The sequence below is a fragment of the Diospyros lotus genome, chromosome 12 (assembly GCF_014633365.1).
Source record: "Diospyros lotus cultivar Yz01 chromosome 12, ASM1463336v1, whole genome shotgun sequence".
Taxonomy (NCBI): Eukaryota; Viridiplantae; Streptophyta; class Magnoliopsida; order Ericales; family Ebenaceae; genus Diospyros; species Diospyros lotus.
Genome location: NC_068349.1, coordinates 4,668,923 through 4,693,823, shown reverse-complemented (window position 1 = coordinate 4,693,823; position 24,901 = coordinate 4,668,923). Strand labels below are relative to the sequence as shown.

Here is a 24,901-nt window from a genome sequence, read left to right as displayed (position 1 = left end):
CTCTGCCTGAGGTCCACCTGATAAGAGTAAAATAGGAGTCGCACTTGTAATGCTGTTTGCTCCTAGTATGGTTTGTCTATTTGTTTGGTAAATTAAGGTTCCAGGCCAGAAATTCCTTTGGAAGTTGTCTTCTGTAGCCTTATGATGTCAAAATACAGTTTCTTCAGAGCAGATGAACAGATGTGGTACCTTCTGTGTAATGGATAGAAAGTTGGAGCTTCTAACTTGTCATTCTTCATGTGTCTTTCTTGAGCATTGAATTTCTGTTGGTTTTTGTAGTTTTGGGTGCCATGTTGCTTTTCTTTGGTGATCCTGCCATAGTTGCTAAAAGCTCATGGTGCACTGAAGTGCAAGAGTGCTTGGAGCCTAGGTGTGAAGCACAGGCATGGGGCTCTTGGCTGCAAGGCACACATTTATTAAAATTTGTATAAAATATTTAATACATAATTATACTTCAAATACTTATAAACAGATAAAAGCAACTCATAAAATCATAAATAACAAATAGTCAAAACTATATTTCTATAATAACAGAAAAACAAAAGAAATAGCCCCCCCCCCCCCCCCAAAAAAAAAAAAAAGAATAGTGAACAACCAACATATACAAATTCATTGAAATAGAAAACAAAGAGAAAAAAGAAAAAGAAATTGCAAAAGGAAGTTGAAAAGAAAATTAGTGGAAAAAAAAGAATCATTGAAACAGGTTGCTGAACTCACTGAAGATGCAGTGAACAATGAATGACCCACACAAAATTCAATGAAACACAAAGGAAATAGCAAAAATTACAGAATTGTTATCAGAGCCTGGAGGTGCTTTACTTGTCTATGGTGACACTGCTAGTGAAAACAGTTTGCAGGAGGTAAGGCCCATATGCCCACGCTCGACTTTTTGCTGGTGCATGAGCTCACTGTCATGTCCCTAATAGTAGTATAAGGGCAATATTATAATAAGGATATAGTACTTGTTAGGCTTATAGTTGTATTGTACATAGGCGGATGATGGTTGGAGGCTATAAATAAGACATTGCTATAAGAGAGTAGGCATGTTTGAATTGATGAATTGAAATCTCTTATTTACCTCTCTTGCATTCTCTCAATCTCCCTCCAATTTCTCTCTAATCTCTCTCTTTCTTTCCATCTCATTCTTGTTCTCCCCAATTCCTCCCCAATTACCTCCTAAACCCGTTATGAACCCTAAGTTCATGACAATTGGTATCAGAGCAGTCAATCATTGGCTGTGATTTCAATCAATTCTAGGTTGTGAATTTGGCAATTCTTATCCGAAACTCAAAGGCCAGGCGAGCTAGGCTAATTTCTGACAGTCTGCGTTCACATTTGCAATTGTTGAAATATTGTCTCGAGTATATGGTATAAGAAGAAGAAAAGTGAAAGCAGTGAGTGATGGCAGTGCGCTAGAGGGCCATTGAAGAATTAGATGAAAGTTTATATCCCAAACTGTAATTAATGGAAATTGGGGGGGTTAAATTGTAAATATCTAATGTTTTCTTTAGAGATAACCGCCAACTCTATAAATAGAGTGCTAGCGGGTGTGTGCGGTCATTCCATTCTCTTTTATTGTAATGAGTGCATTATATTCTCTGAGAGGAAGGCTACAATTCTGTTTTTAGCTTTGTAATCTTGGGAGAGAAGTTGTTTTGTACTCGGGAATAAGGGGGAGATCTTGTTGTTGTACTGGTCTTTCTTCTCCTTAATAAGACTGCTAGGAGGGCTCTTTGAAGGCTGGATGTAGGTTTCCTCAAAGGAAACCGAACCAGGATAAATCCGCGCCTACTTGTGGTTTGATTGTTTCTTGTTTTATTTTCATTCTGTTTTGATTGTTTATGTTTCTGTTTTCAATTCCTATTATAGTTGGGAAGGGTAGAGAGTGTTGAGAGAGGCATATTTCATCTAAGGGTAATTCCGTATAGTCCTAGGATAACAACAATCAAAACAAGAAGCGTTGTTGCAGTCAAACAAGGAAGGAGAAGCAGAGCCGTGATTGCAACTTCGATTCAAGTGAATTCTAGAGTTCCGATTAATTCTAGTAAGTGGTTCCGGTGATTTTCGGCTAAGGATCTGGAAGTTTTGTTATCAGTGCGTAAGATCCAGATTGTTAAGGCGTGCGATTGAGGCTAGTCCAAATTCTTGAACGATTGATGATCAACGGCAATTGCGATCATAGGCAGACAATTGGCCGACTTGGAGTGTTGGACGGTGATTGGGTGTGGAATCAGGACTCAGCGGAATTAAAGACGACACAAGCCAAGATAGGTCGACGGTGATACTGAGTTGAATTTGAAGTCAAAATTAGAGTGGTGCAGCAGGTAGGGGATCGTAATCGGAGCGACTATGAAGGTGGAAGCGTGAATCGCTTTAGATTAGGTTGTCGACTTGGAGGTGGAACAACAAGGTGATTTGTTGCTGTTTTTTGAGTTGCTGTGGTTGATCAAGAAGGCTAGGCGAGTGTAGGAGACTTTGCAACAAATGAGCCAGAAGGCGGAATCGGATCCGTTGCCTAGCTGTTCAGTTGCTGGAGAATTGAAGTGCAAGCGAATTAGTGAAGCTGATGTAGAGGAGACTCGCAGAGACTGGAGGAACAGACCAACAATTTTGGCCGTGAATTCTGACAAGCTAGGCGAACTTGAAATGCGAAGCAAGAGGTGATGCTTGGCTGTGAATTGCAGTAATTCTTGGCCGAAGTGGAAAGGCAAACCAATTTCGACAGATTTGATAGCCAATTATATCACAAGAAGTTGTGCATCATTCCAGCGAATTCAAGTAACAGGTTGGAGGTGACCCGAACATAGGAACGTTTGCTGTGGGTGAACGGTAGCGAGCCGATCGTTTATCCGCTGGAACTCAAGCGGCCTTCGGCAATTGACACAAATTAGGAAGTTGACAACGAGAAGCGAGTTCCTACGCCACTGTTGAACGTCAATGAGTTGCTGGTCCAGAGGCGTTTCATAGAAGTGATTGGGTGAGGCGAGCACAAGCAAGCAAGTCTGATCTCAAACGGTGAGAAATGATTTTGGGGGTCCTCCAAGTCGGTGATTGGGCAAGAAGGGCCAATTGAGGCAGAGTCGATTCGATTAATTGAGGTCCATCACCGATTCAGTTAATTGGAATTGAATTGGATTTAGAGGCAAAGCAGATCCAGATCTCAAGGATTTCGTGAGGTGAATCTGGAGACTGAACCAATTCAATCAAGTCCGGAAGTATTTGCACAATAGAATTCAATCAAGTCCGGAAGTATATGCCAAGTAGAAACGTTGGCTTTCGAAGTATACGATTTGTGAAAAAAATATCAGCCATGGAAAGCAATGCACGCATGAGGCAATTGGAGCCTCAATGGCAGCAAAAGGAGGCTGCAATTTCAGCGAGAAACAACAAGAAACAAGAGAAGGGGATTAGCCAATTAGACAAGGAAACAAGAAGTGTGGTACATGAATCGAGCAAGGAATTCGGTCGGGTGCTACACGAACAATTGTAGGAGTTTGCAATGATACTTATTAAGAAATATCATTATAGCTTTCCTGCAGAATTCTTTGAGGATTATCATGGAAGTTTTAACAAAGAAGATTTCCTTAAAATGGAGCAGTTGAAGGAGAAAGCAAGAAGTTGAGAAGCGAATTCACTACCTATTTCCAATGTGGAGTGGAAGAAGTTTACCGGTTCTAGCAGAATTATCAAGGAGGAATGCAACATTAGTGATGATATTGGTGGTGAATGGCATTATCCAAAGAGAATATGTGATGAACAGATTAATAGGGCAGCATTTGAGGAACTGACCGAGGAAGCTAAAGCCAATCCGTTACCTTTGGTGATTAGAGCAGGGACGGAAGGATCTGATGGTGTTTCGAATCAGAATTCTATCAGAAATGGAATTGATGGTGGAGCTCCTAAGGATACTTTGCCATTGCCTATGGTTTTGGATAATACTGAGGACTCCTTAGCTAACGAGAGGGTGAAGACAACACTAGCAGGAGGAAGTTTTGCAGATCTTAAATGGTGTCACCATGTTGCTGTCATTTCCAAAGATGTAAACCAGAATTCAAAAGGTGCAAACCAGTTTTTTATGTTGGAGGGAATAGAGCAGATTCAAAGTTGTGAGGAATCTTGGCAAATGGCTGTAACGAGAGGAAAGCTAAGGAAGATAGATGCAGCAGTCCTAAGCTTGACCATGGCGAACAAAGCTGTTGTGGCTTTGTGTATTATTGCTACAGATGGCCAATTGGGATTTTTGCCTACTGCAATGACGGATGGGGTGATGAAGGAAATTAATGTTGCAGCAACTCCTAGACTCGACATTTCTACATTGCCGCATTTTAAGACTTTTGCGGATATTGTTGCGAAAAGTGATGAAGAATTAAAGTACATGAGAACCACTGCAAATCTGTTATGTATACATAATTTTTTCAAAACTTCTCCATCCAAGCTGTGGAAGAGAAGGAAAAAGGATATGGGAAGCTGTGGAGGTTTGGCATTTCTTGGGGACAAGAAATGTTTCAAGGCGGGGGGAATTGTCATGTCCCTAATAGTAGTATAAGGGCAATATTGTAATAAGAATATAGTACTTGTTAGGCTTATAGTTTGTTGTAACATTTGTATTAGATTAGGTAAAATGTATCTTACTGTTTTACTGCATATTTTTTCTGTTGTATGGTTAGATATAACTGATCTTCTAGAAGGTATGTTTCTAGAAGAAGTGCCAGCTATATGTTTTTCTGTTAGGCGGTTAGTTGGTTTTATTTTATCCCATGTATTCCGCCACCCTTATATCCTATAAATAGGGGTCGTGGATAGGTCAGAGTTAGAGAGAGAGTCTTAGTGTGCCAGAAATTGAGATGGTTTTGTTTCAACTTTCTGTCTTGAGTCGGGATTGAGTGCGAGAGGTTGGGAATAGCTGGTTATAGCTTGGTTTCCCATTTTCCCTATAGCTTTCAGAGTATATGGGCGGGAGAGATTAAGTTCTCGTTGTAATCATCCTTGGTTGACTTCAAGATAGTGGATTTGATTGGCTTCTAAGCAGTCTGGATGTAGGTCTTGGATTTCAAGACCGAACCAGGATAATTCTTGCTGTTTTCTTCTGTGATTGTGTTGTTTCTTTTTGTGTTCTATAATATCAGTTCATCTTGAGTAAGTTAGGAAGCTATTTGGGTTGGGAGAATAGAGTAGTGTGCTGTGAGATACTCTAACAACTTGGTATCAGAGCCAAGAAGTGTTCTTCGACAATCAAGATTCTCAAGAAACTCAAGGAATTTCGCTTCCTTCAAGAATCTGATATGGCTCCCTCAACCTCCAGATTTGACATCGAAAAATTCGATGGATCAAATGATTTCAGCCTATGGAGGATAAAGATGGAGGTGCTCCTCTACAGTCAAGGACTCGAAGGAGCCTTGGAGCAAGAAGTAAAAGCTACAGACGCATCCACTGGAAAAGAAGTTCCAGTGCTGACAGAGGAACAATAAACAGCCAAGAAAGTGATCAACAAAAGGGCCTACAACGTTCTGATCCTAAGTCTAGGCGATAAAGTCCTCAAGGAAGTCTCTAAATGGAAGACAGCCGCGAAAATTTGGAAAAAGCTTGAAGACTTATACCTCCAAAGATCGCTATCCAGTCGCCTCTTCTTAAAGGCCAGGTTTTTTAATTTCAAAATGCAAGAATCAAATAAATTGCTTGACCACATAGATGACTTTAACAAACTGTGCCTAGACTTAGAAAATATAGGAGTTAAGTATGAAGAGGAAGACAAGGCCCTAGTTCTTCTATATTCCCTGCCAAAATCCTACGAAAATTTTGTAGACATTCTTCAACATGGTAGAGATAAACTTTCATTAGAAGATGTTATAGGTGCCTTAAATTCAAAAGAACTTAGGTTCAAAATGAATGAGAAAACCACTTCAGGAGATGCATTATCAGTAAGGTCCAGAGGCTCTAAAAGGGAAAACAAGAAGAGGGGTAAATCTAGGTCTAAGTCTAGAAATGGGAAAGGCCCGATAAAGTGTTATTACTGCCAGGAAGAAGGACACATCAAACGGCTATGCCCAAAGAGAAAGAAAGACTTAGCTGACAAGGGAAAATTAGGAGATGGTGGAGCAAACTGTTGTGACTTAGGTTATGACAGTTCCAAAGCTTTAATAGTTAGTGAGCTTGCAGACAGCCAAGAATGGGTGTTAGATTTTGGCTATTCTTTCCACATGACTCCAAGAAGACTGTGGTTGCAAAATTTCAGAGAAGTTAATGGTGGAAAGGTCTTGCTCGGCAATGACTGTGAATGTAAGGTTCAAGGAGTGGGAGACATTAGATTAAAACTTCATGATGGCTCCACAAAAACTCTCACCTCAGTCAGATACGTCCCAGATTTAAAGCGAAACTTAGTTTCTCTTGGAGAACTAGATAGAAATGGTTATAAGTTTAAAGGAGATGGAGGATCTTTTCAGATTTCTAAGGGATCGTTAATATGCATGAAGGCAGTTTTAAAGAATGGGATTTATCTATTGCAGGCCACCACTTTATGTGGTGAAGTTTCAGCAGCCAGCAAAAATTCCAGATCCAAAGCAAGTTTGTGGCATTTAAGAATGTCACATATAAGTGAGCAAGGGCTCAAGGAACTTGCTAGCCAAGGTATATTAGACATTGGACAGTCTCTAGAACTATCTAAATGTGAATCCTGCATTCCAGGTAAATCAGCAAAAGTAAAATTCAACAAAACTGCAATCCACTCTTCAAAAGCCCCCTTAGATTACATACATTCTGATTTATGGGGTCCAGCCCAAACTGAATCCAATGGAGGTTCTAAATATTTCCTATCTATAATAGATGATTTTTCAAGGATGTTGTGGGTGTATATCCTAAAATCAAAAGATAACACTTTTGAAACTTTTAAATCATGGAAAAATATGGTAGAAAATCAGAAGGGTAGATCAGTTAAGGTTATTAGAACCGATAATGGATTGGAATTTTGCAATAAGGAGTTTGATCAAATGTGCAAGGAAGGTGGTATAATTAGGCATCTTACAGCTCCCGGAAATCCCAAGCAAAATGGGGTTGCCGAGAGAATGAATAGAACCCTTTTGGAAAGGGTAAGATGTATGCTATTCCATGCCCAATTACCCAAGTCCTTTTGGGGAGAAGCAGTAGCTGCTGCTGCCCATGTTCTTAATAGGACACCCTCAAAAGCTATCAGCCTTCAAACTCCCTATGAAAAATGGACCGGCCATAAACCTAGCTTAGCCCATCTTAGAGTATTCGGGTGTCTAGCATATGCACATGTAAAGCAAGGTAAGCTAGAACCTAGGGCTAAGAAATGCATTTTTATTGGTTACCCATCAGGTGTCAAAGGCTACAAACTATGAAATCTAGAATTAGATGGCCCTAGAACCATAGTTACAAGAGATGTAACCTTTGATGAAGAGTCTACCATAAAAATAGGAAGCAATGAACCTCAACAAAATCAGATAGAACCTGACAGATCAGTTCAGGTGGAGATCCCAAGTGAAATTCCAAATCCAGTTCAGGAAACCTCAAATTATGAGCAGATTGATCATGAACCTTTAGATAACCAAGATCTAGACCAAGGATCCCCCCAAATAGAAGAAGAATGTGACAGTGAAGTAGATTCAAGCCTTAGAGATACTGCAAACCCTGACAGATACAATGTGGCTCGAGATAGGCAACCTAGATCCCGTAGACCACCCCAAAGGTATGGTTTTTCAGATCTGGTAGCCTATGCCTTTAACAGTGCAGCTGAAACCATAGGAGAAGAACCCCTTACCTATGAAGAAGCAATGGCTTCTAAAGATGCAGAAAAATGGCAGGAAGCCATGAGATCTGAAATTGCATCTTTAAATAAGAACCACACCTGAAAATTGGTTGAAAAACCAAAAGGGCAGCGAGTGGTAGGTTGTAAATGGCTGTATAAAATTAAAGAAGGATCAGGAGATCAATCCAAACCTAGGTTCAAGGCTAGGCTAGTGGCTAGGGGGTTCACTCAAGTTCAAGGAGTTGATTTTAACGAAGTATTCTCCCCAGTTGTGAAGCATACTTCTATAAGAATACTCCTTGCTATCACTGCTCAAATGAACTTGTATCTTGAGCAAATGGATGTCACCACAGCCTTCCTCCATGGGGACCTAGAAGAAAGGATTTTTATGAGCCAACCGAAAGGTTTTGAAGCTAAGGGAGCGGTGGAGAAAGTATGCTTGCTTAAAAAGTCCTTATATGGACTTAAGCAGTTCCCAAGGCAATGGTACCGAAAATTTGACTCGGTTATGTTAGGCCAAGGGTATTTTAGGAGTTCCTATGATTGTTGCATCTACTTCAAACACCTATCTGCTAGTATTTCCATATACTTATTGCTCTATGTAGATGACATGCTTATAGCAAGTCATTCTTCTCAAGAAATCAAGCTCCTCAAAGAAAAATTGAGAGCTGAATTTGAAATGAAAGAGCTGGGTGAGGCTAGAAAAATTCTAGGAATGGAAATTACAAGAGATAAGCCTCATAGGAAGATATACCTTTCTCAGAAATCCTACTTAGAAAAGCTCCTAGTTAGGTTTGGTATGGCTGAAGTTAAAACTGTTAGCCTACCTTTTGCAGCACACTTCAAATTATCCTCAGATCAGTCTCCTAATCTTGAGGAAGAGAGAAGGGAAATGGATCGCATTCCATATGCTAGTGCTGTAGGCAGTGTTATGTATAGCATGGTGTGCACCCGCCCTGATCTAGCCCACTGAATGAGTGTCATTAGCAGATTTATGGCAAATCCAGGGAGATCTCACTGGATGGCAGTGAAATGGATGTTTAGGTATATTAAAGGATCTATAAGAAATGCTTTAACCTATGGTGGAGCTAAATTAGGAGATGAAGCCAGCATCCTAGGATTCTCAGATGCTGACTATGCTGCAGACCTAGACAAAAGAAGATCAACAACCGGCTATGTCTTCCAACTGTGGAATTCAACTATAAGCTGGAAATCAGGTTTACAGCAATGTAGTAGCCTTGTCCACTACAGAGGCTGAATACATAGCTGTAGCTGATGCCTTAAAAGAAGCTATATGGCTCAAGGGTCTAGTTAGTGAGCTCCTAGGTATAGATGTCAAAGCAACTTTGATATGTGACAGTCAAAGTGCAATACATTTGTCTAAAAACCAAGCCCATCATGAAAGAACTAAGCATATAGATGTAAGGCATCATTTCATAAGGCAAATTGTTGAAGATAAAACTGTTTTACTAACCAAGATTGCAGGAGAAGACAATGCAGTAGACATGTTTACAAAACCGGTCCCTTCAGCAAAGCTTAGACACTGCATGAAGATCCTTCAGATAGATCCAGGAGGGCAGTGTTGATTCCAAGAAGTGAAGGTCTAAGATAAAGCCTAATCGAAGTACAAATGGGTGGAGATTTTGTTGTAACATTTGTATTAGATTAGGTAAAATGTATCTTACTATTTTACTGCATATTTTTTTTGTTGTATGGTTAGATATAACTGATCTTCTAGAAGGTATGTTTTTAGAAGAAGTGCCAGCTGTATGTTTTTCTGTTAGGCAGTTAGTTGGTTTTATTTTATCCCATGTATTCCGCCACCTTTATATCCTATAAATAGGGGTCGTGGATAGGTCAGAGTTAGAGAGAGAGTCTTAGTGTGCCAGAAATTGAGACGGTTTTGTTTCAACTTTCTGTCTTGAGTTGGGATTGAGTGCGAGAGGTTGGGAATAGCTGGTTATTAGCTTGGTTTCCCATTTTCCTTACAGCTTTCAGAGTATATGGGCAGGAGGGATTAAGTTCTCGTTGTAATCATCCTTGGTTGACTTCAAGATAGTGGATTTGATTGGCTTCTAAGCAGTCTGGATGTAGGTCTTGGATTTCAAGACCGAACCAGGATAATTCTTGCTGTTTTCTTCTGTGATTGTGTTGTTTCTTTTTGTGTTCTATAATATCAGTTCATCTTGAGTAAGTTAGGAAGCTATTTGGGTTGGGAGAATAGAGTAGTGTGCTGTGAGATACTCTAACAACTTGGTATCAGAGCCAAGAAGTGTTCTTCGACAATCAAGATTCTCAAGAAACTCAAGGAATTTCGCTTCCTTCAAGAATCTGATATGGCTCCCTCAAAAGCCCTCCAGTGTCTGCCAATGAGTATAATATTGAGATTTGATGGTTGAATTTGCTATTGAAGGGTAGGAATAAAAGATGTATCTCTTTCAGTCCTTTGTCCTTTCAACATCTCCTGTCAACATCTGCAGTTGATGGTGATGATATTGTTATGATCCTAGGAGCAATAGAGGGGCAATATTGTAATAGGGTTACAATAGTTTGTTAGGAGAAATTTTGTAATATGTTAGGAGCACATGGGTGCTGTTATGAGTTTAGTTAGCAGCTAGCTAGGGTTGAGACTAGAATTAGGGGGGAAATTGGAATGAGAGAAATGAAAGGAGGGAGAGAAATTAGCAGAAAGGGAAGGAGAAATCATAAAGAACTGAGGAGAGAGAGAGGATTAGAAGGAAAGGATTTCAATATCATTTCACATAATATCTCATCCTCTTACAAATATCCCTTTTATAGGCATAGTTGGCTGCTAACTGAACCCATAACAACACTCATGTGGTCCTAACAGATTACAAAATTTCTCCTAGCTATTGTAACCCTATTACAATATTGCCCTTCTATTGCTCCTAGGGTCGTGACAGAATTTTATAGGCACAAGAAGTGTGTGCCTAATGGATGGCGTCTTGCCTTGGTTGTGTAGAGGCACACCTTCGACAGCTATGAGTGCATATACTCATTTTTCTTTTGCTTCTCTTGTAGGGAGGCAAGCATGGAGCCTTCTAATGCTTGGTGTTATACCTAGGGACACTGGCAGTCACTGGATCCCACAAGAAAACCGATCAAGTCACACTTAGATGAGAATATTTAGGCAAGAACAATCCTCTCACACCCTCACAAACCCTCTCAGATTTATTTGCCAATCACACAACATAAAATTATATGAAACAGAAACAAGAAAAACGGAATTGGAAAAACAGGACAGAAACGCAAACCAACAAGAAGAACAAGAAGATTATCCTGGTTCAGATTGCAGTGATTGCAACCCTACATCCAGCCTTCAAACACCCATCAAGAGCAGTCTTCTTTATTACCAAGAATGATCAGTACAATAGTTTGAGTAATTTCTTCTATTCCCAAGTACATCCAACACTCACTATCCAAGAGTATAAAGCTGTCTTGCTCACTAGCCTTCTCTCTAAATGAATGTCCGCTCGATATAATAGAATGAGAAAATCTGCCTCTCTCGGCTACCCCATTGCTTTCTATTTATAATAGTGGGCGGATATCTCAATGAAGACTATTAGATATTTATAGTTTAACCCCCCAACTATTACTAATTATAGATTAGGATATAAACTTTTATTTAATACTTCATTGGCCCTCAAAATACACTGCTTTCACTGATCTTCTTATCCTATACTCTAGACAACTTTTAACACTTGGTTTATTGAGTCACATGCATTACATTGTGCAGATCAGTAATTGGGCATTATAATCCTTTTCTGAGTGGATCTAGTTGTGGTTTTCAGGTTTTCTTATTTTTAATCTTCTGTAATTGTAGTGCTGAAAGTTATTTTGCTTGCAGAGCCTTCTGCAATCCTGCTGATGTTGAGGAATTTACAGAGGAGAAAAAGGAATCTCTTCTGGTCAAGCGACACGGGCGAGGTTCTGATTTTGTTCGTGCAGTGAAGGAGATTATTGAAAGCTATGAAAAGTTGAAGAGTGCCGTGAACTCTATTGATGAAGTTAACCTGACAGCTTCTGTAAACTCAGTGGGTGATGTTGAATTAAAGGATCAGATTGATGCTTCTTTGGAGGTGCTTAATTCATCTCTGAAGAAGTCATCTTCCACTGAAGAAAAGAATGAACCAAGCCTTCCTCTTGAAGGTGCTCCAGATACAACACAGGGAGATATTTTGTCTGATAGCAAGATGTCGCCTGATGAGCCAGTTGATAATTTAGTAGTTACAAGAAAACAACTGCAAAATACATTTTCTTTAAAAAAGAGACCTTCAGGTGTACGGCCACAAAGTCCTGCTTCACAGAAAAAGCAGCCAACTGCCCGCCGGTCTAGAAGTTCATCAAAAGTGGATGCCAATAGCTTTCAAACGCCTATACTGCCATTAGATGGCAGTAAAGCTGTTCAAGACTTATCTGTTAAAGTTTGTCAGGATGGCCCAGTTCGGAGGAGTAACCGAATCAGGAAGTCCCCTTTTACTCCTGAGGGGCATGACAGAGGTTCACCTGCTTTTTTTTCAAATGGTAGCATCGAAGAAAATAATTCTGAAATTGTTACAGGTGATTCAGACTCAATTAGTCTAACTGAAGGCAGCACTGTAGAGTCTGGTTGTAAACTTCTACAGCCTGAGTCCCATGTTGGATGTTGTGAAGGAGATGAGTTGAGCCAAATGCTTGATTTCAAAGCAAAGACAGTTCTCACTAAGAAGAAAAGGAAACCGAATAGAAAAAGGATGATTACAGATTGTCCTGAGACTACTGGTGGTCTGAACAATGAGACAGTTTCAGAGATTGAAGTACATAAAACTGGACAAATTTCTCAAGATTCTCAAGAAATGTTGAATGAAAGGCACTCCAGAGACGATGGTGATGAGCATCTACCATTGGTGAAACGAGCTAGAGTTCGGATGGGCAGATCATCTTCTGCTGGAGAGGAGCTTGATACCTTAATACAATCAGAAAAGAACTTGTTAGAAGTGCCAAATAGTTTTTCTGTTCAGGTCCCAACTTCCTTGAGTTCTGAAGGTGATAGCCCTGCTGATAGAAACTCATTTGACATGAAAGGAGTGGCAGATAATTCATCACCGCAAAACAAATGCCCCCAATCTTCAGTTGTTAAGCAATTATCTCAAACTGAGAAAAATCAACAATATGGTTGTTCAGTGGATGATGAAGCTGCACTACCTCCGTCAAAACGTCTTCATCGTGCCCTGGAAGCTATGTCTGCTAATGCTGCTGAAGATAGTCAAACTGAAGTGCCATCAACCATGAAGACATTAAATAATGGATGTCATGTTACCTCCACAGGGGAGTCCCCTCAAAAATCCATGGAAAATAGAGAGAGGAATGGAATTGGGTTGCAGAATTTAGATGCTTCTCAGCACGGTGTTTCTGTTTTCTCTACTAGCTCTGGCCCAGGAGTAATAATGGAAAGTGCCAAATCTTGTGAAGAAACTGCAAATTGTAATGAATCCCTCAGAAGTTCCAGTCCCCAGGAACAAGAGCTATGCAAAGATATACATGTGGAAACTGTGGAACATGCAGGTCATAGAGGTCTCCACATGTCATCTTCAGGTGCCCAACCTACTGATTTTGTCGGTGTGGTTCAATCCCCAAAACGGATATCACCTGCTTTAGTGAAAGAACAGACCTCCCTTGGAAGCAATGAAGGTTCACTGGCTCATATGCTGCCTCCAAGAGACGAGCATGGGAGCGAAACCCCTGAGTTGAGCAACCATAAAGCTGATAGGCCTCTGAACCAAATATATCCTTCAGAATGTTCTGGAATGAGTTTAAATCCTGCCTCAGGGGATCCTGATGGCAAATTATCATTGCATACTAATACTAGTTTAGTCCCGTGTGGTGAGAGCAATTGTTCTGAGACTACCAAGTTGTTGAAGCTTCCCCTACATTTAGATGACCAAATTTATCCAATGTAAGTTTCAGTTGATGCATTTCACTGTGTGTCTCATTATTGTTTTTCCCATGTGGTTTCAATATGCATTTCAACTTGAATTTTCTCCTACAGAGTCCAAAATGTTGAAATGACATCAAGTTTTTTGTCATGGCAATTATATTTTGCTCTCATTTCTGTTATGCTAATTTATTCTGTTTGTACTCTTTTGAACTTAGTAGGTTATTTTGGTTTTAGGTGTGATGTTGGCAGTGAAATTAAATCAGGAGAGAGGGATTCTGATGATGTTCTTACTTCGACATCAGCCAAGGTTATGGTGGCTTCTGCCCAGGGTCCATCAAACTTGTCTCATTCTACTTCTAAATCTGATGATCGTTCAGGTGATAAGGATGTCTCAGGAATCCGGTCATCTTCATCCCCTGCTGATGGGTTAGACTCCACTGCACGTGTGTCTCTACCCAACTCATCAATCTACAGCATTTCTGTGTCAGGTAACAATAACATTCTTGGAAATAATGGCTATTGTAGTCCTGAACAGCATTCTGCAACATCCAAACATTTGGCCAAATGGAGAAATAGAGCAGAGTCCACTGCTGCTCTGGCATCGTTTGAGGCAGTTCTTGCAACATTAACAAGGACAAAGGAAAGCATTGGTCGTGCCACACGCATAGCAATTGATTGTGCAAAGATTGGTGTTGCTTCTAAGGTTTGTTTTCAGCCCCTTCCTTTTTTTCCCTAGATGTTCTCGAGATGTATATCTGTGTTGATTTGTTTCTGTTATACTGCTTTGGAAAATATGTTCTCTATGAATTACCTTGTAACATGTCCTTCCAGGAACTTAAACACTCTTTGGAAACTATAGTTTTACTGATTGGCTAGATTGTTGATGTTAAAATGGGGAAAATGACTCTGATCATGACCTTGTCCCTCTAAAATTATTATTATTTTTTTGTAATGGCAGTATCAGTATGTATATTACTTGGAATAAGAAAAGATACAGTTAGTATAATTGGGTAGAATATGACTCACTTGCAGATCTATTGTGCCTCTTCACTGGTTGAATGATGCTATGTTTCTTTCTTCTTCTTTTACCATTTTTTTTCTTCCCTTGTTGTAAAGTGTTATCGAGTGATGCACATATCTTGCATCATTTAAGTTTGTGGTGTAACTTGCTGTTTGTCAATTTGTTGTTTACGTTACAATTATATAAGCAGTTCTAATTCTTGTCTTGTTTTAAGAAGGATAGAGTCAATAGACACTTGCTGAAACATGTTTTTATTTTATCAAACACACCCAATACATGGAAAGAACTTCAAATACGTATTGAAACATGCTTTATCAGGATTATTATTGTTTTAACTTCATTAGAATTAGACATGCTTCCAACACTTAGTAGAAGTAATTTTCTGTTACTTAGATTCACATTCAACCTGATGCAAATTTGAAGAGGATAACCTCTATTGAATAGTTAACCATCTCATCTAAAAGCTTTGGCTGGTAGATATGAGGATTAATTTTATTTTTATATTATTATTTTTACTCTCAGCACACCCCCTCAACCATCATTGCATAACTAATCCAAATGCGTGCAATTATTTAAATATTGGTTACCAATAAGTTTCGATCTCAAGACCTTTGCTTGCTACCATGTTGAATGGTTAACCATCTTCTCATCTAAAAGATTAAACTAGTAGATAGAAAGTCAATTTTAAGGTAAATTGCATTCACATCCCTTGTGATTTGACCCATTTGCAAAGATACCCCTTGTACTTTAAAATTGGCTCTAAAAGCCCTTATGCTTTCAATTCTTTGTGTGCACTCCCCTTCTGTCAACTTTAAAACTAACAGCGTCTATTTATATCAAAATGATGTGGTTTTGCATCAAAAAATAATGAAAAATGAAAATAAATTTAGCTAAAATAAAAAATAAAAAAGAACATAAAAATGAAAAAATAAAAAGCTGCCAGATTGGAACCATCACCAGAAATTGATGGTTCCAGATCTGGAACCTGAGGAGGACAAAGAGGAGATACATGAAAGTCATCACTAGGATTGATGAGAGGCAAGGAGCTGTCATTGCTATATAGGGTAGATAGAGGATTAATTTTAGGGTAAATTGCACACGCACCTTGTGGTTTGACCCATCTGCGAAGACACCCCCAATACTTTAAAATTGGCCCTAAAAAGTCCATATGCTTTCAATTCTTTGCATAGACACCCCTTCTCTCAACTTTAAAAGATTAACACTGTCTATTTCATGCCAAAATGGTGTAGTTTGGTGTCAAATAATTAAAAATTAAAAATAAATTTAGCTAAAATAAAAATAAAAATTAACAAAAAAAAAAGCTGGATTGGATACTTTGCCAGGAACAATGATGTTCACTGGAAACTGATGGTTCCAGCACCATCGGTTCCAGTGATTTCCATAAACGATGTAGTGCTGGAACCTGAAGAGGAAGAAGAGGAGAAATCTGGAAGCCATCACTGGGATCACCGAGAGGCAAGGATCTGCCGTGGCTATATTTTCATCTCTCACCACTGCTGGAGTACCAGATCATGAAGGAAAGAACCCAGATCTGTGCGCTGCTGCAAATCATCAAAGACCCCTGTTTTGCAACTCCCCACTGCCAAGAAGACTGAATCGATGCCGAAGATGAAAACGAAACAGCAGCAGCAGCAAGGAATCTGGGAAGAAGGCAAATGACTGTCATGAACCTAGGGTTCATAACAGGCTGAAATCAGCAATCAGAAGGATCCGATTGATGTAGAACCAAGAATTGACAGATTTGGGGAAGAAAATGAGAAGAAAGAGAGGAAGAAATAGAATAACAGAAGAGAGAGGAAGAATGGTAGAGGGAAGAAAATAGAATTTCAATTCAATAATTTTTCAGCATACCCTAACAAACCAATAGCAGTAGCCTTATATAGGCATTACAAGCTCAATATCGGCCTAGCACATGCACCCCATGCCCCTTACTTATTACTTGGGTCATGACAATTCCCCCCTCCTTGAGAGAGTTCTTGTCCCCAAGAACTTACAACAATTTAGCCATTGCTCCTCAACCAATACCAACTCTCTCTAGTTTGGTTGTTCTTTCTTTTATCATTCCCTTTCTAGGCCGCTTCTTCTTTGTTCTTGGATACTCCTCAGCTGAAACAAAAATAATAATCAGTGCAATCAAAGCTGCATCTTCCTCCAAGGAACGGCATACCATTTCCCGTGGGTTGGTGATAGCTACCAAATTAAGATAGCTTGTACCCATAGATTGAGGATCCAATATGATGCCAAATCCAGTCAATATATCCTCATCTAGCGCCTTCATTGAATTTAGCTGCTTTTGGTCATAGGCAACAGCTGAAACTTGCCGTCCTTCAGCCTTTAATTGATGTTGCTCCTCAACCTCAAAATTTACAGCAACATTGTGGCACATTTTAGGATCAGTTCTACACACCTTCACAACATCGGAAGATATTTCAGCTACAAGTAGGCCATTTTCATAGCAGTTCTTATCATCAATCTGATTTGTAGACTGATTCTCAACACAATTTTTAGCTTCTTTCTCTTGCAAAATTTGGCCTAAACTGATGTCTTTATAACCTCTCTTTGCTTCTTTAGAATCATTAGTTACCCTTGACAACTTTTCTTCAGTTCCAGCTAATGGTTCTTTAGTCCCAACATGATTTATTGTTTGTTTAATAACTGAATTTTCATCCACCTGAGGAGACAAATTCCCAACTTGGTATCCAGGCTTCCCGTCTAGTTTAAAATCATTTGGCAGCTCATCATTTTGGTTGGATGGGGCAGAATTTTCACTGCGGTGTTCACCACGCTCTTGGTTCCGCCTTTCCTTCATTTCTGATTCATGCTCCAACTCTTCCATAAAATGATCAATGCTCCTTGCTTCCTTGTTTGCTCTTTTTTTTAGCTTCTCCTCCCGCTGCTCCATTTTTAGGAATTCCTCTTTGTTAAAACTTTCGTGATAATCATCAAAGTATTTCGCTGGAAAGTTGTAATGATACTTTTTAATCAGTATCATTGCAAACTCCTGTAGCTTCTCGCGGGACATTCGACCGAATTCCTTACACTCTTCATGTATTACACTTCTTGTTTCCTTGTCAACTTGGTTGATCCCCTTCTTCTATTCCTTGTTGCTGCCAACTGAAAATGCAGCCTTCTTTGGCTGCCATTGAGGCTCCATTCCTACTGAAAATGAAGCATTCTGCTTCATGTATGCACTTCCTCCCCTAGCTTCATGAGTAGGACACTCCACTGAAAATGCAGCACTGTTCCACTCCAATTGAGGCTGCTCTCTTGCTTGAAAATTAACCACTGAAAATGCAGCATCATTCGACTGCAATTGGGACCCCATTTCAACTGAAAATGAAGAATTTTTCTGCTGCAATTGAGGCTCCCATGGTCTCCTACATGCACTGCTCCCCTTAGCTAATTTTTCACAATCAGCATACTTTGAAGATGAAGGAATAGGAGTTTCATACATTCTGGATCCAACCCCTCCGCGAGCTAATCGGTTCTAAATTTGAATTGCCTCAAACGACACGGAATTATTGTCGGAAGCACTGAGCCTACTCCTATCCAAGAATTGAACTGTAATTCGGATCAGCCGACCCGTTACAGTCAGGAGAATAACTTCGCTCTGTGATGCTTGCGGCGCCTCTCAATTCCGAATTGAGGGTGCTCGCTTGCTTAGAGATTAACACCTCCTAGCTCCTAACCACCTTCCAGATGTCCAGAGTCGCTGGAACACTGCCCAGCCAAGTCGCGTTCTAGTCTTCTCAACCTGGACCTAATCACTGAGACATATTTTCCTACCTTTAGCTCGAATTGAAACCACAGCCATGCAGCTACCACCCAATCACTGACCAACACCACCGTCTCTGCTGTCGCTAGCCAGAATCAGCTCTGCTCGCGATTGCTGCGGATTCAACAATCTTCTCCGGCTGAATCCTTCTCACCCAATCACCGACCACGGCTGGAGGACACAAACTCTCCTTCGAAATTTAATTTGAGAGATGCTCACCCACTCCGATCTGCTTCCGAATCACAAAATGCCTTGTGGTCGCCTCCCTGAACCACATCTGCAATAGCCGAAATCCCAGATTTTGTCACGATAAGGAAAGTTCGCTGGACTGGTGGACTCGCCTTGAATCCTTCCTCCGGTTCTGCCTACACATTGGTTGCATTTGATAATGGCCTCCACACCTTCCTCGCCCACGTCGCTAACTACAACGAAGCTCTCGTACCGGCCTTTTGCTCTGGTAGTGAGTCTCCTGGCCGTCCGCGTTAACACCAGCAGACTCGCTATCACCTCGAAACTTCTACCTAGTCACGAATGCCTGGGTTGCTTGCCTTCCTTTTTAATCGGTTCTGTTACTCAGTCGGCGTCACTCTAATACGTTAATCAACTCTAGCGCAACCTTCGCTGGTTGAATTTTGCAACCAATAATCAACAACCGCTTGGTCTTTAAAACTTTGTGACTCACTGCTGCAGTTTGTGGAAATTAGTTGGCACCATTGATTTCGTAGCTTCAAGTCACTCGGATTTCGACACAGAGATCACTTCTATAACCAACTACCTCCGTCGCCACTCCATCTTTTAGTTTCGAACCGCTTAGGATTAATTGATGCAGTTGGCAAGAACTGCTTTGCTCTCTCTCATTCACTACTGATCTTAATATCCTCCGAATCGAATTGGAAACAATCGCCTATAAACAGCCGATAATCACCGTCGGAACTCGAATCAAAACCATAGCCAAGGATGGACTGCTCTGATATCATTTGTCATGAACCTAGGGTTCATAACGGGCTGAAATCGGCAATTAGAAGGATCCAATCGATTTAGAACCAATAATTAACAGATTTGGGGAAGAAAATGAGAAGAAAGAGATGGAGAAATAGAAGAACAGAAGAGAGAGGAAGAAGAACGAGAGAGGAATAATGGTAGAGGGAAGAAAATAGAATTTCAATTCAATAATTTTTCAGCATACCCTAACAAACCAATAGCAATAGCCTTATATAGGCATTACAAGCTCAATAGCGGCCTAGCACATGCACCCCATGTGCTTCTAAAATATCTCCTAACTATTATTATAATACTATTACTATATTGTCCTTTACTTACTACTTGGGTCATGACAATGACTTTGGAGATGAAGAAGCAGCAATGATTCACATACGGACAGTTGAAGAGAATCCACAGCCAGTGGGTCACTGGCAGTGTGTTCTATGCTGACTGGAAACCTAAACCGGTGACAGCCAGCCCTTTTTTCTTAATTTTTATTTTTATTTTCTATTTTAGATAAAAATATTTCTAATTTTTAATTATTTTCTGATGAAAAATTACGTCATTTTGACATAGGATAGACAGCATTAGCTTTTAAAGTTGAAAGCATAGAAACTTTTAGGGCCAATTTTAAAGTACGGGGGTATCTTCTGTATTATTATTTTTACTGTCAACAATTTTGATCTAATAGTGAAATGTAAACATTATTAATTTTTAAACTTTTATAGAGCTGCATGCTACATTCTGTTGCCCTTTGAACTTGGACTGTCAAACAAGAAGCATTTGGGCTGTTCTGGGTGTATCCTTGTCCTTTGCAGAATAGTCATTATGACTTATCTTGACTATGTGTCTTTTCAATATGTAAGAGATTAATAATTAGTCTGATTGATTTAGACATTGAAGTCTCTCTCTCTCTCTCTCTCTCTCTCTCTCTCTCTCGGTTTTTCTCCTTTTTAAAGCAAGAATCAGAACTAACTGGAGGGGGAAGAGGGTGGAAAATGATACAGCAACTTTACTTTTCACTAGTTGATTAGCTTGTTCCCTTGTGTATAGAGGAAACTGGAACTGTGCTGAAATATTTGAATTTCAATTTACATATCATGTTAAATACATTTCATTTGTATAATGCCAAATTGGTGGACGAATATCATTTCTTACGATCTTTAATTGTCTAATGAAATTGTTATGTATGTTGGTCTTACCATACAGATTTCTTGGTTTTGGTGTAAATAGGAATTGGTTACTTTCTACCTGTGATCCATCTAGCTTTTGATCTTGTGGGCCACAGGAAAAATGAAAGGAAATTATTCAAAACCAGAATGGGAAAAACAATGGAACTAAAAGATAATCACGTTACTGAGCAAAAAACAAAAACAAAAACAAAAAATAGTGAGCTAGAAAAAGACAACCAAGGAAGACTTGGAGCTATACGGTGTGGGGAGGAAAGGTTCATGGGATAAAGATACAAAATGAGAATTGAACAGGTATATAAAGAAGTTGAGAGGAGATAATTACAGTTCACATCACTTGAGACAAGCCTTATTTCCTAGATCGTTTTTAAACATCCTCTTGATCTGGTTAAGCTAGCGAGTTTCTCTATTGTGTATGCTAAATAATTGTGTAGAAGATTTTACATCTCATGTCTTGTAATATATATGATGATCAGGAATATTATGTTTGGGAAAGTATTTTTCACTTTTTTTATTATTGTGTAAAATCATAGGTATGAATTTATATCTGCTTGTACTGGGTTTGCTTTCTCTCTAGTAGAGCTTTTTGGAGGTTTCTTGGCTATCAACAATATATTAAGCCTTTATCTCTCTATGTGGTGTCAATTGCATGAATTCTACTATTCTATCTTGCTAGTCATTTCTATCTATGGCCTTATCTTTTGTATGACTCACTCATATTATACCTAAGCCATAGTTATTAAAGGCGCGCCTAGGCGCGCGCCTAGGCGCAAGGCGCCTTAAGGCGCCAGTTTGGCGCCTCGCCTGGGCTGAGGCGAGGCGGTTTCTGCAAGGCGCGCGCCTTGCAAGGTGAGGCGCTGAGGCGCGCCTAGGCGCGCCTCATGAAAATTGCGCCTGCATCCTGCCTGCATCACTTTTTTCTCTCCTCTCCAGCATCCCTTCTTCTCAGTTTCAGCATGTATACATCACTACTTATTTACATTTCTTTAGTTTAAGTAAATGTCCACATTTTCTTTTATTTATATTTTACCTTCCATTTACTTTAATACATAAATGTAAATAAGAAAGTACCCCCCATTTGGATTCAATAAAAATATCTAAAAAATCAAAATCCATAACAATAAGAAAATAGAATTTTGATTTTAGTACAAATTCAGGATTTAGCGATTTTACCACCCCCAAAATACATACCTACTATTTCTTGAAAAATTCATTAAAAATCATTTTAACAACAATGAATATTAACTATCAAAATACCGGGAGTTAGTTTTTCAAAATGAAAACATTTTCTTATATGTCTCCTTATAATGCCCTAATCTTCCAGACTTAGAAAAAATGCGCTAATCTTCCAGACCTAGAAAAATAGCATTTTTCAAAATGAAAGCATTTTCTTGATTGTGGACTTGTAGTGTTTATTGATTGTGGAGAATACTAAAGCTATTCCAAAATGTCCTCCATCAACAAAACAAGAGATTGGAGAGTACATGCAAAAGAAGAAAAATAACAGGGAATCAGGGATGAGCAAAATATGGCACCGTAAGATGATGATTTTCAATTTGGTGAAGGGTATGATGATGATGATGATTAAAACTTCTTTATTGATTGTGGACTTGTAGTGTTTATATGTTTGTTTAGAACTTTGCACGATGGTTGGTACTTGTTTGAGTTTGAGACTTTAAGTTTGAACTTTGATGATGTTTCTAGTTTAGAAATTGTATGATGAATGAATTAACTTTGATGTTGTTAGTTTAGAATTTGAAGATAATGAAACATTAATGATATGCATGTGTTATTATTGATAATTTGATAGTTTTTTATGATTTTACAAGATTTTTAGTTTTTTTTCTAAAAGGTGCGCCTCGCTTCGCAAAGGCGCGCCTCGCCTCGTGCGCCTCGCGCCTCAGGCTTCAGGACCCTTTGCGCCTCGCTGCGCCTCGCGCCTTTCAGAACTATGACCTAAGCATTTTCCATCAAGTTTTTCTTAGTCTTCCATACCTCTTGTTAGATACTTGTTCTGTTTCATTCATTCTCTTCACAAGAGTCTCCATTAGTAGTCTTCTTCTCACATGACCAATTCATTTTAATATTGTCTCTCACATCTTATATTCTTTAGGAGCCACTTCGACTTTATTTTCTAATTTTATCTTTTTTTTTTATGGTTGGAAGCCCATCTTAACATCTACATTTCCATCGCACTCATATTTTGCACATGTTAGTACTTTACTGCCTAAAATTCTGTGCCATACTAGAATCCTGGTCTTATAGTCACCTTATATAGTTTTTCTTATAGTCACCTTATATAGTTTTTCTTTTTACTTTTAACAAAATCTTACTCACATAAAATACCAATTTCGCTTTTCCAATTTAACTAACATGCTTTGGTTCTATAGGTAACTTCCTCACTAGTCTCCCGAACTTTATAGATGTTGATCTAAGATATCTGTTTTTCTTTATATTACTTGATCTTCTAATTTTACCATAACTTCGTCTACACATGTATTTTTACCAAACTTACATTCCATATATTCATTTTCATTATGCTTAACCTAAAACCTCTCGTCCACCAACACAATTTCATCGGCAAATAGCTTTCGCTAAGACACCTCTACTTGGACATGTTTAGTGAGTTCATCCATTAATAGGGAAATAGGTAATTGGAAAAGCCTCAGTATACTGAGCGAAAAAAATAAAAGAGCCTCAGTATCTCGTCCTCATGTTCTCCAGCAGATAGTATTTTCAATATTTTGATATATATATATATATATTTATATTTTCATTAATTCATCAACCTCATTCTTGGTTTCGTTAATGCCATTTACCTCCTCTGTACGTTGCAGATATTATGCATGGGTACTGTAATTATTATTGAATATATGGTTTTTGCAAACTCAGGTGGTGGAAGTTCTTGCTCGTAATTTGGAAAGTGAATCGAGCTTACACAGAAGGATTGACCTGTTTTTCCTCGTGGATTCTATTACCCAGTGTTCCCGAGGGTTGAAAGGTAATGCATCCATTCTCAGGCTGTATGACCACCGAATTTGGATTTTGGATATTCCTGAATATCATACATATTTTTGAATGGTTTCTTCTTGAGTTTATGGATATTCCTTTATTTTTTTTATTTGGCTTTTTTGTTCGGGATTTTTTCTGATGCTGAAGATTTGTCCAGGTGATATAGGTGGCATATATCCTTCAGCTGTACAAGCAGTGCTGTCACGCTTGTTGTCAGCTGCTGCTCCACCTGGAAGTAGTGCACTGGAAAATCGTCGACAATGTTTGAAGGCAAGTAACATCCTCCTAATCCTTCCCTATGTTGCATGTGTTTTTGCTTGTCATTATTTCTTCCTTTTGATGTATAGGTATTGAGGCTTTGGTTGGAAAGGAAGATCCTCCCAGAATCAGTTATTCGCCACCATATTCGAGACCTTGAGTCTGTCAGCAGTTTGTCTTCTTCTGGTGCCTTTTCCCGGCGCCCCTTGCGAACTGAAAGGGCTTTTGATGATCCTATTAGGGAAATGGAGGGCATGCTTGTTGATGAATATGGAAGGTCTGAAATTTTCTCTTTTTTCTTAACGAAATTCTTTTGTTGGAGGAATCAATTTGTTGGATTTTATTTATTTATTTTTTTCATTGGTAATATATCTGCATTGTCAATTATTGAGTCTTATCTTATTGCTTCAGCAATTCAAGTTTTCAGCTTCCGGGTTTTCGCATGCCCCCAATGCTTAAGGATGAAGATGAAGGAAGTGATTCTGATGGTGGTAGTTTTGAGGCTGTTACTCCTGAACATAACCCTGAAATCCCTGAAGAACGGGAAAGAATTTCAGTGCCTCCGGCAATTGGGAAGCATAAACATATCTTGGAAGATGTTGAAGGTGAGCTTGAAATGGAGGATGTTGCTCCTGCTTGTGGACCTGACATGAGCTCTACCAGTAACGCTGCTACCATTGGTGCACAAATGATGCATTCACAGTTTCAACATTTTCCAGTTTCCTTTGCCCCTCCCCTGCCCAGAGATGTGCCTCCATCGTCTCCTCCTCTGCCAACGTCTCCACCACCGCTGTCATCAGCTCTTCTTCCTCCTCCTGATGGTCATGATTCAGAACTCTACATGGCTAAACATGTATGTTGCTGCTTTATTCTGTTGCATTGTGCATTCTGTTATTTAGGGTATTCTATGAAATTAGCCGCATTTTCTCAATTCTGATCCATA

General features: G+C 39.3%; 1 protein-coding gene across 1 annotated transcript in view; it reads left to right on the top strand.

The window, feature by feature from the left end:
• The window catches only part of LOC127786791 (protein HUA2-LIKE 2-like), a 35,253-nt gene that overhangs the window by 3,118 nt on the left and 7,234 nt on the right, over nt 1-24,901 (top strand). The window contains exons 3-8 of the mRNA XM_052314449.1: nt 11,631-13,718; nt 13,935-14,403; nt 23,581-23,689; nt 23,858-23,970; nt 24,048-24,235; nt 24,370-24,811. Of these exons, the coding sequence (XP_052170409.1) occupies nt 11,631-13,718; nt 13,935-14,403; nt 23,581-23,689; nt 23,858-23,970; nt 24,048-24,235; nt 24,370-24,811 (3,409 nt within the window). The remainder of the gene's footprint in view (nt 1-11,630; nt 13,719-13,934; nt 14,404-23,580; nt 23,690-23,857; nt 23,971-24,047; nt 24,236-24,369; nt 24,812-24,901) is intronic.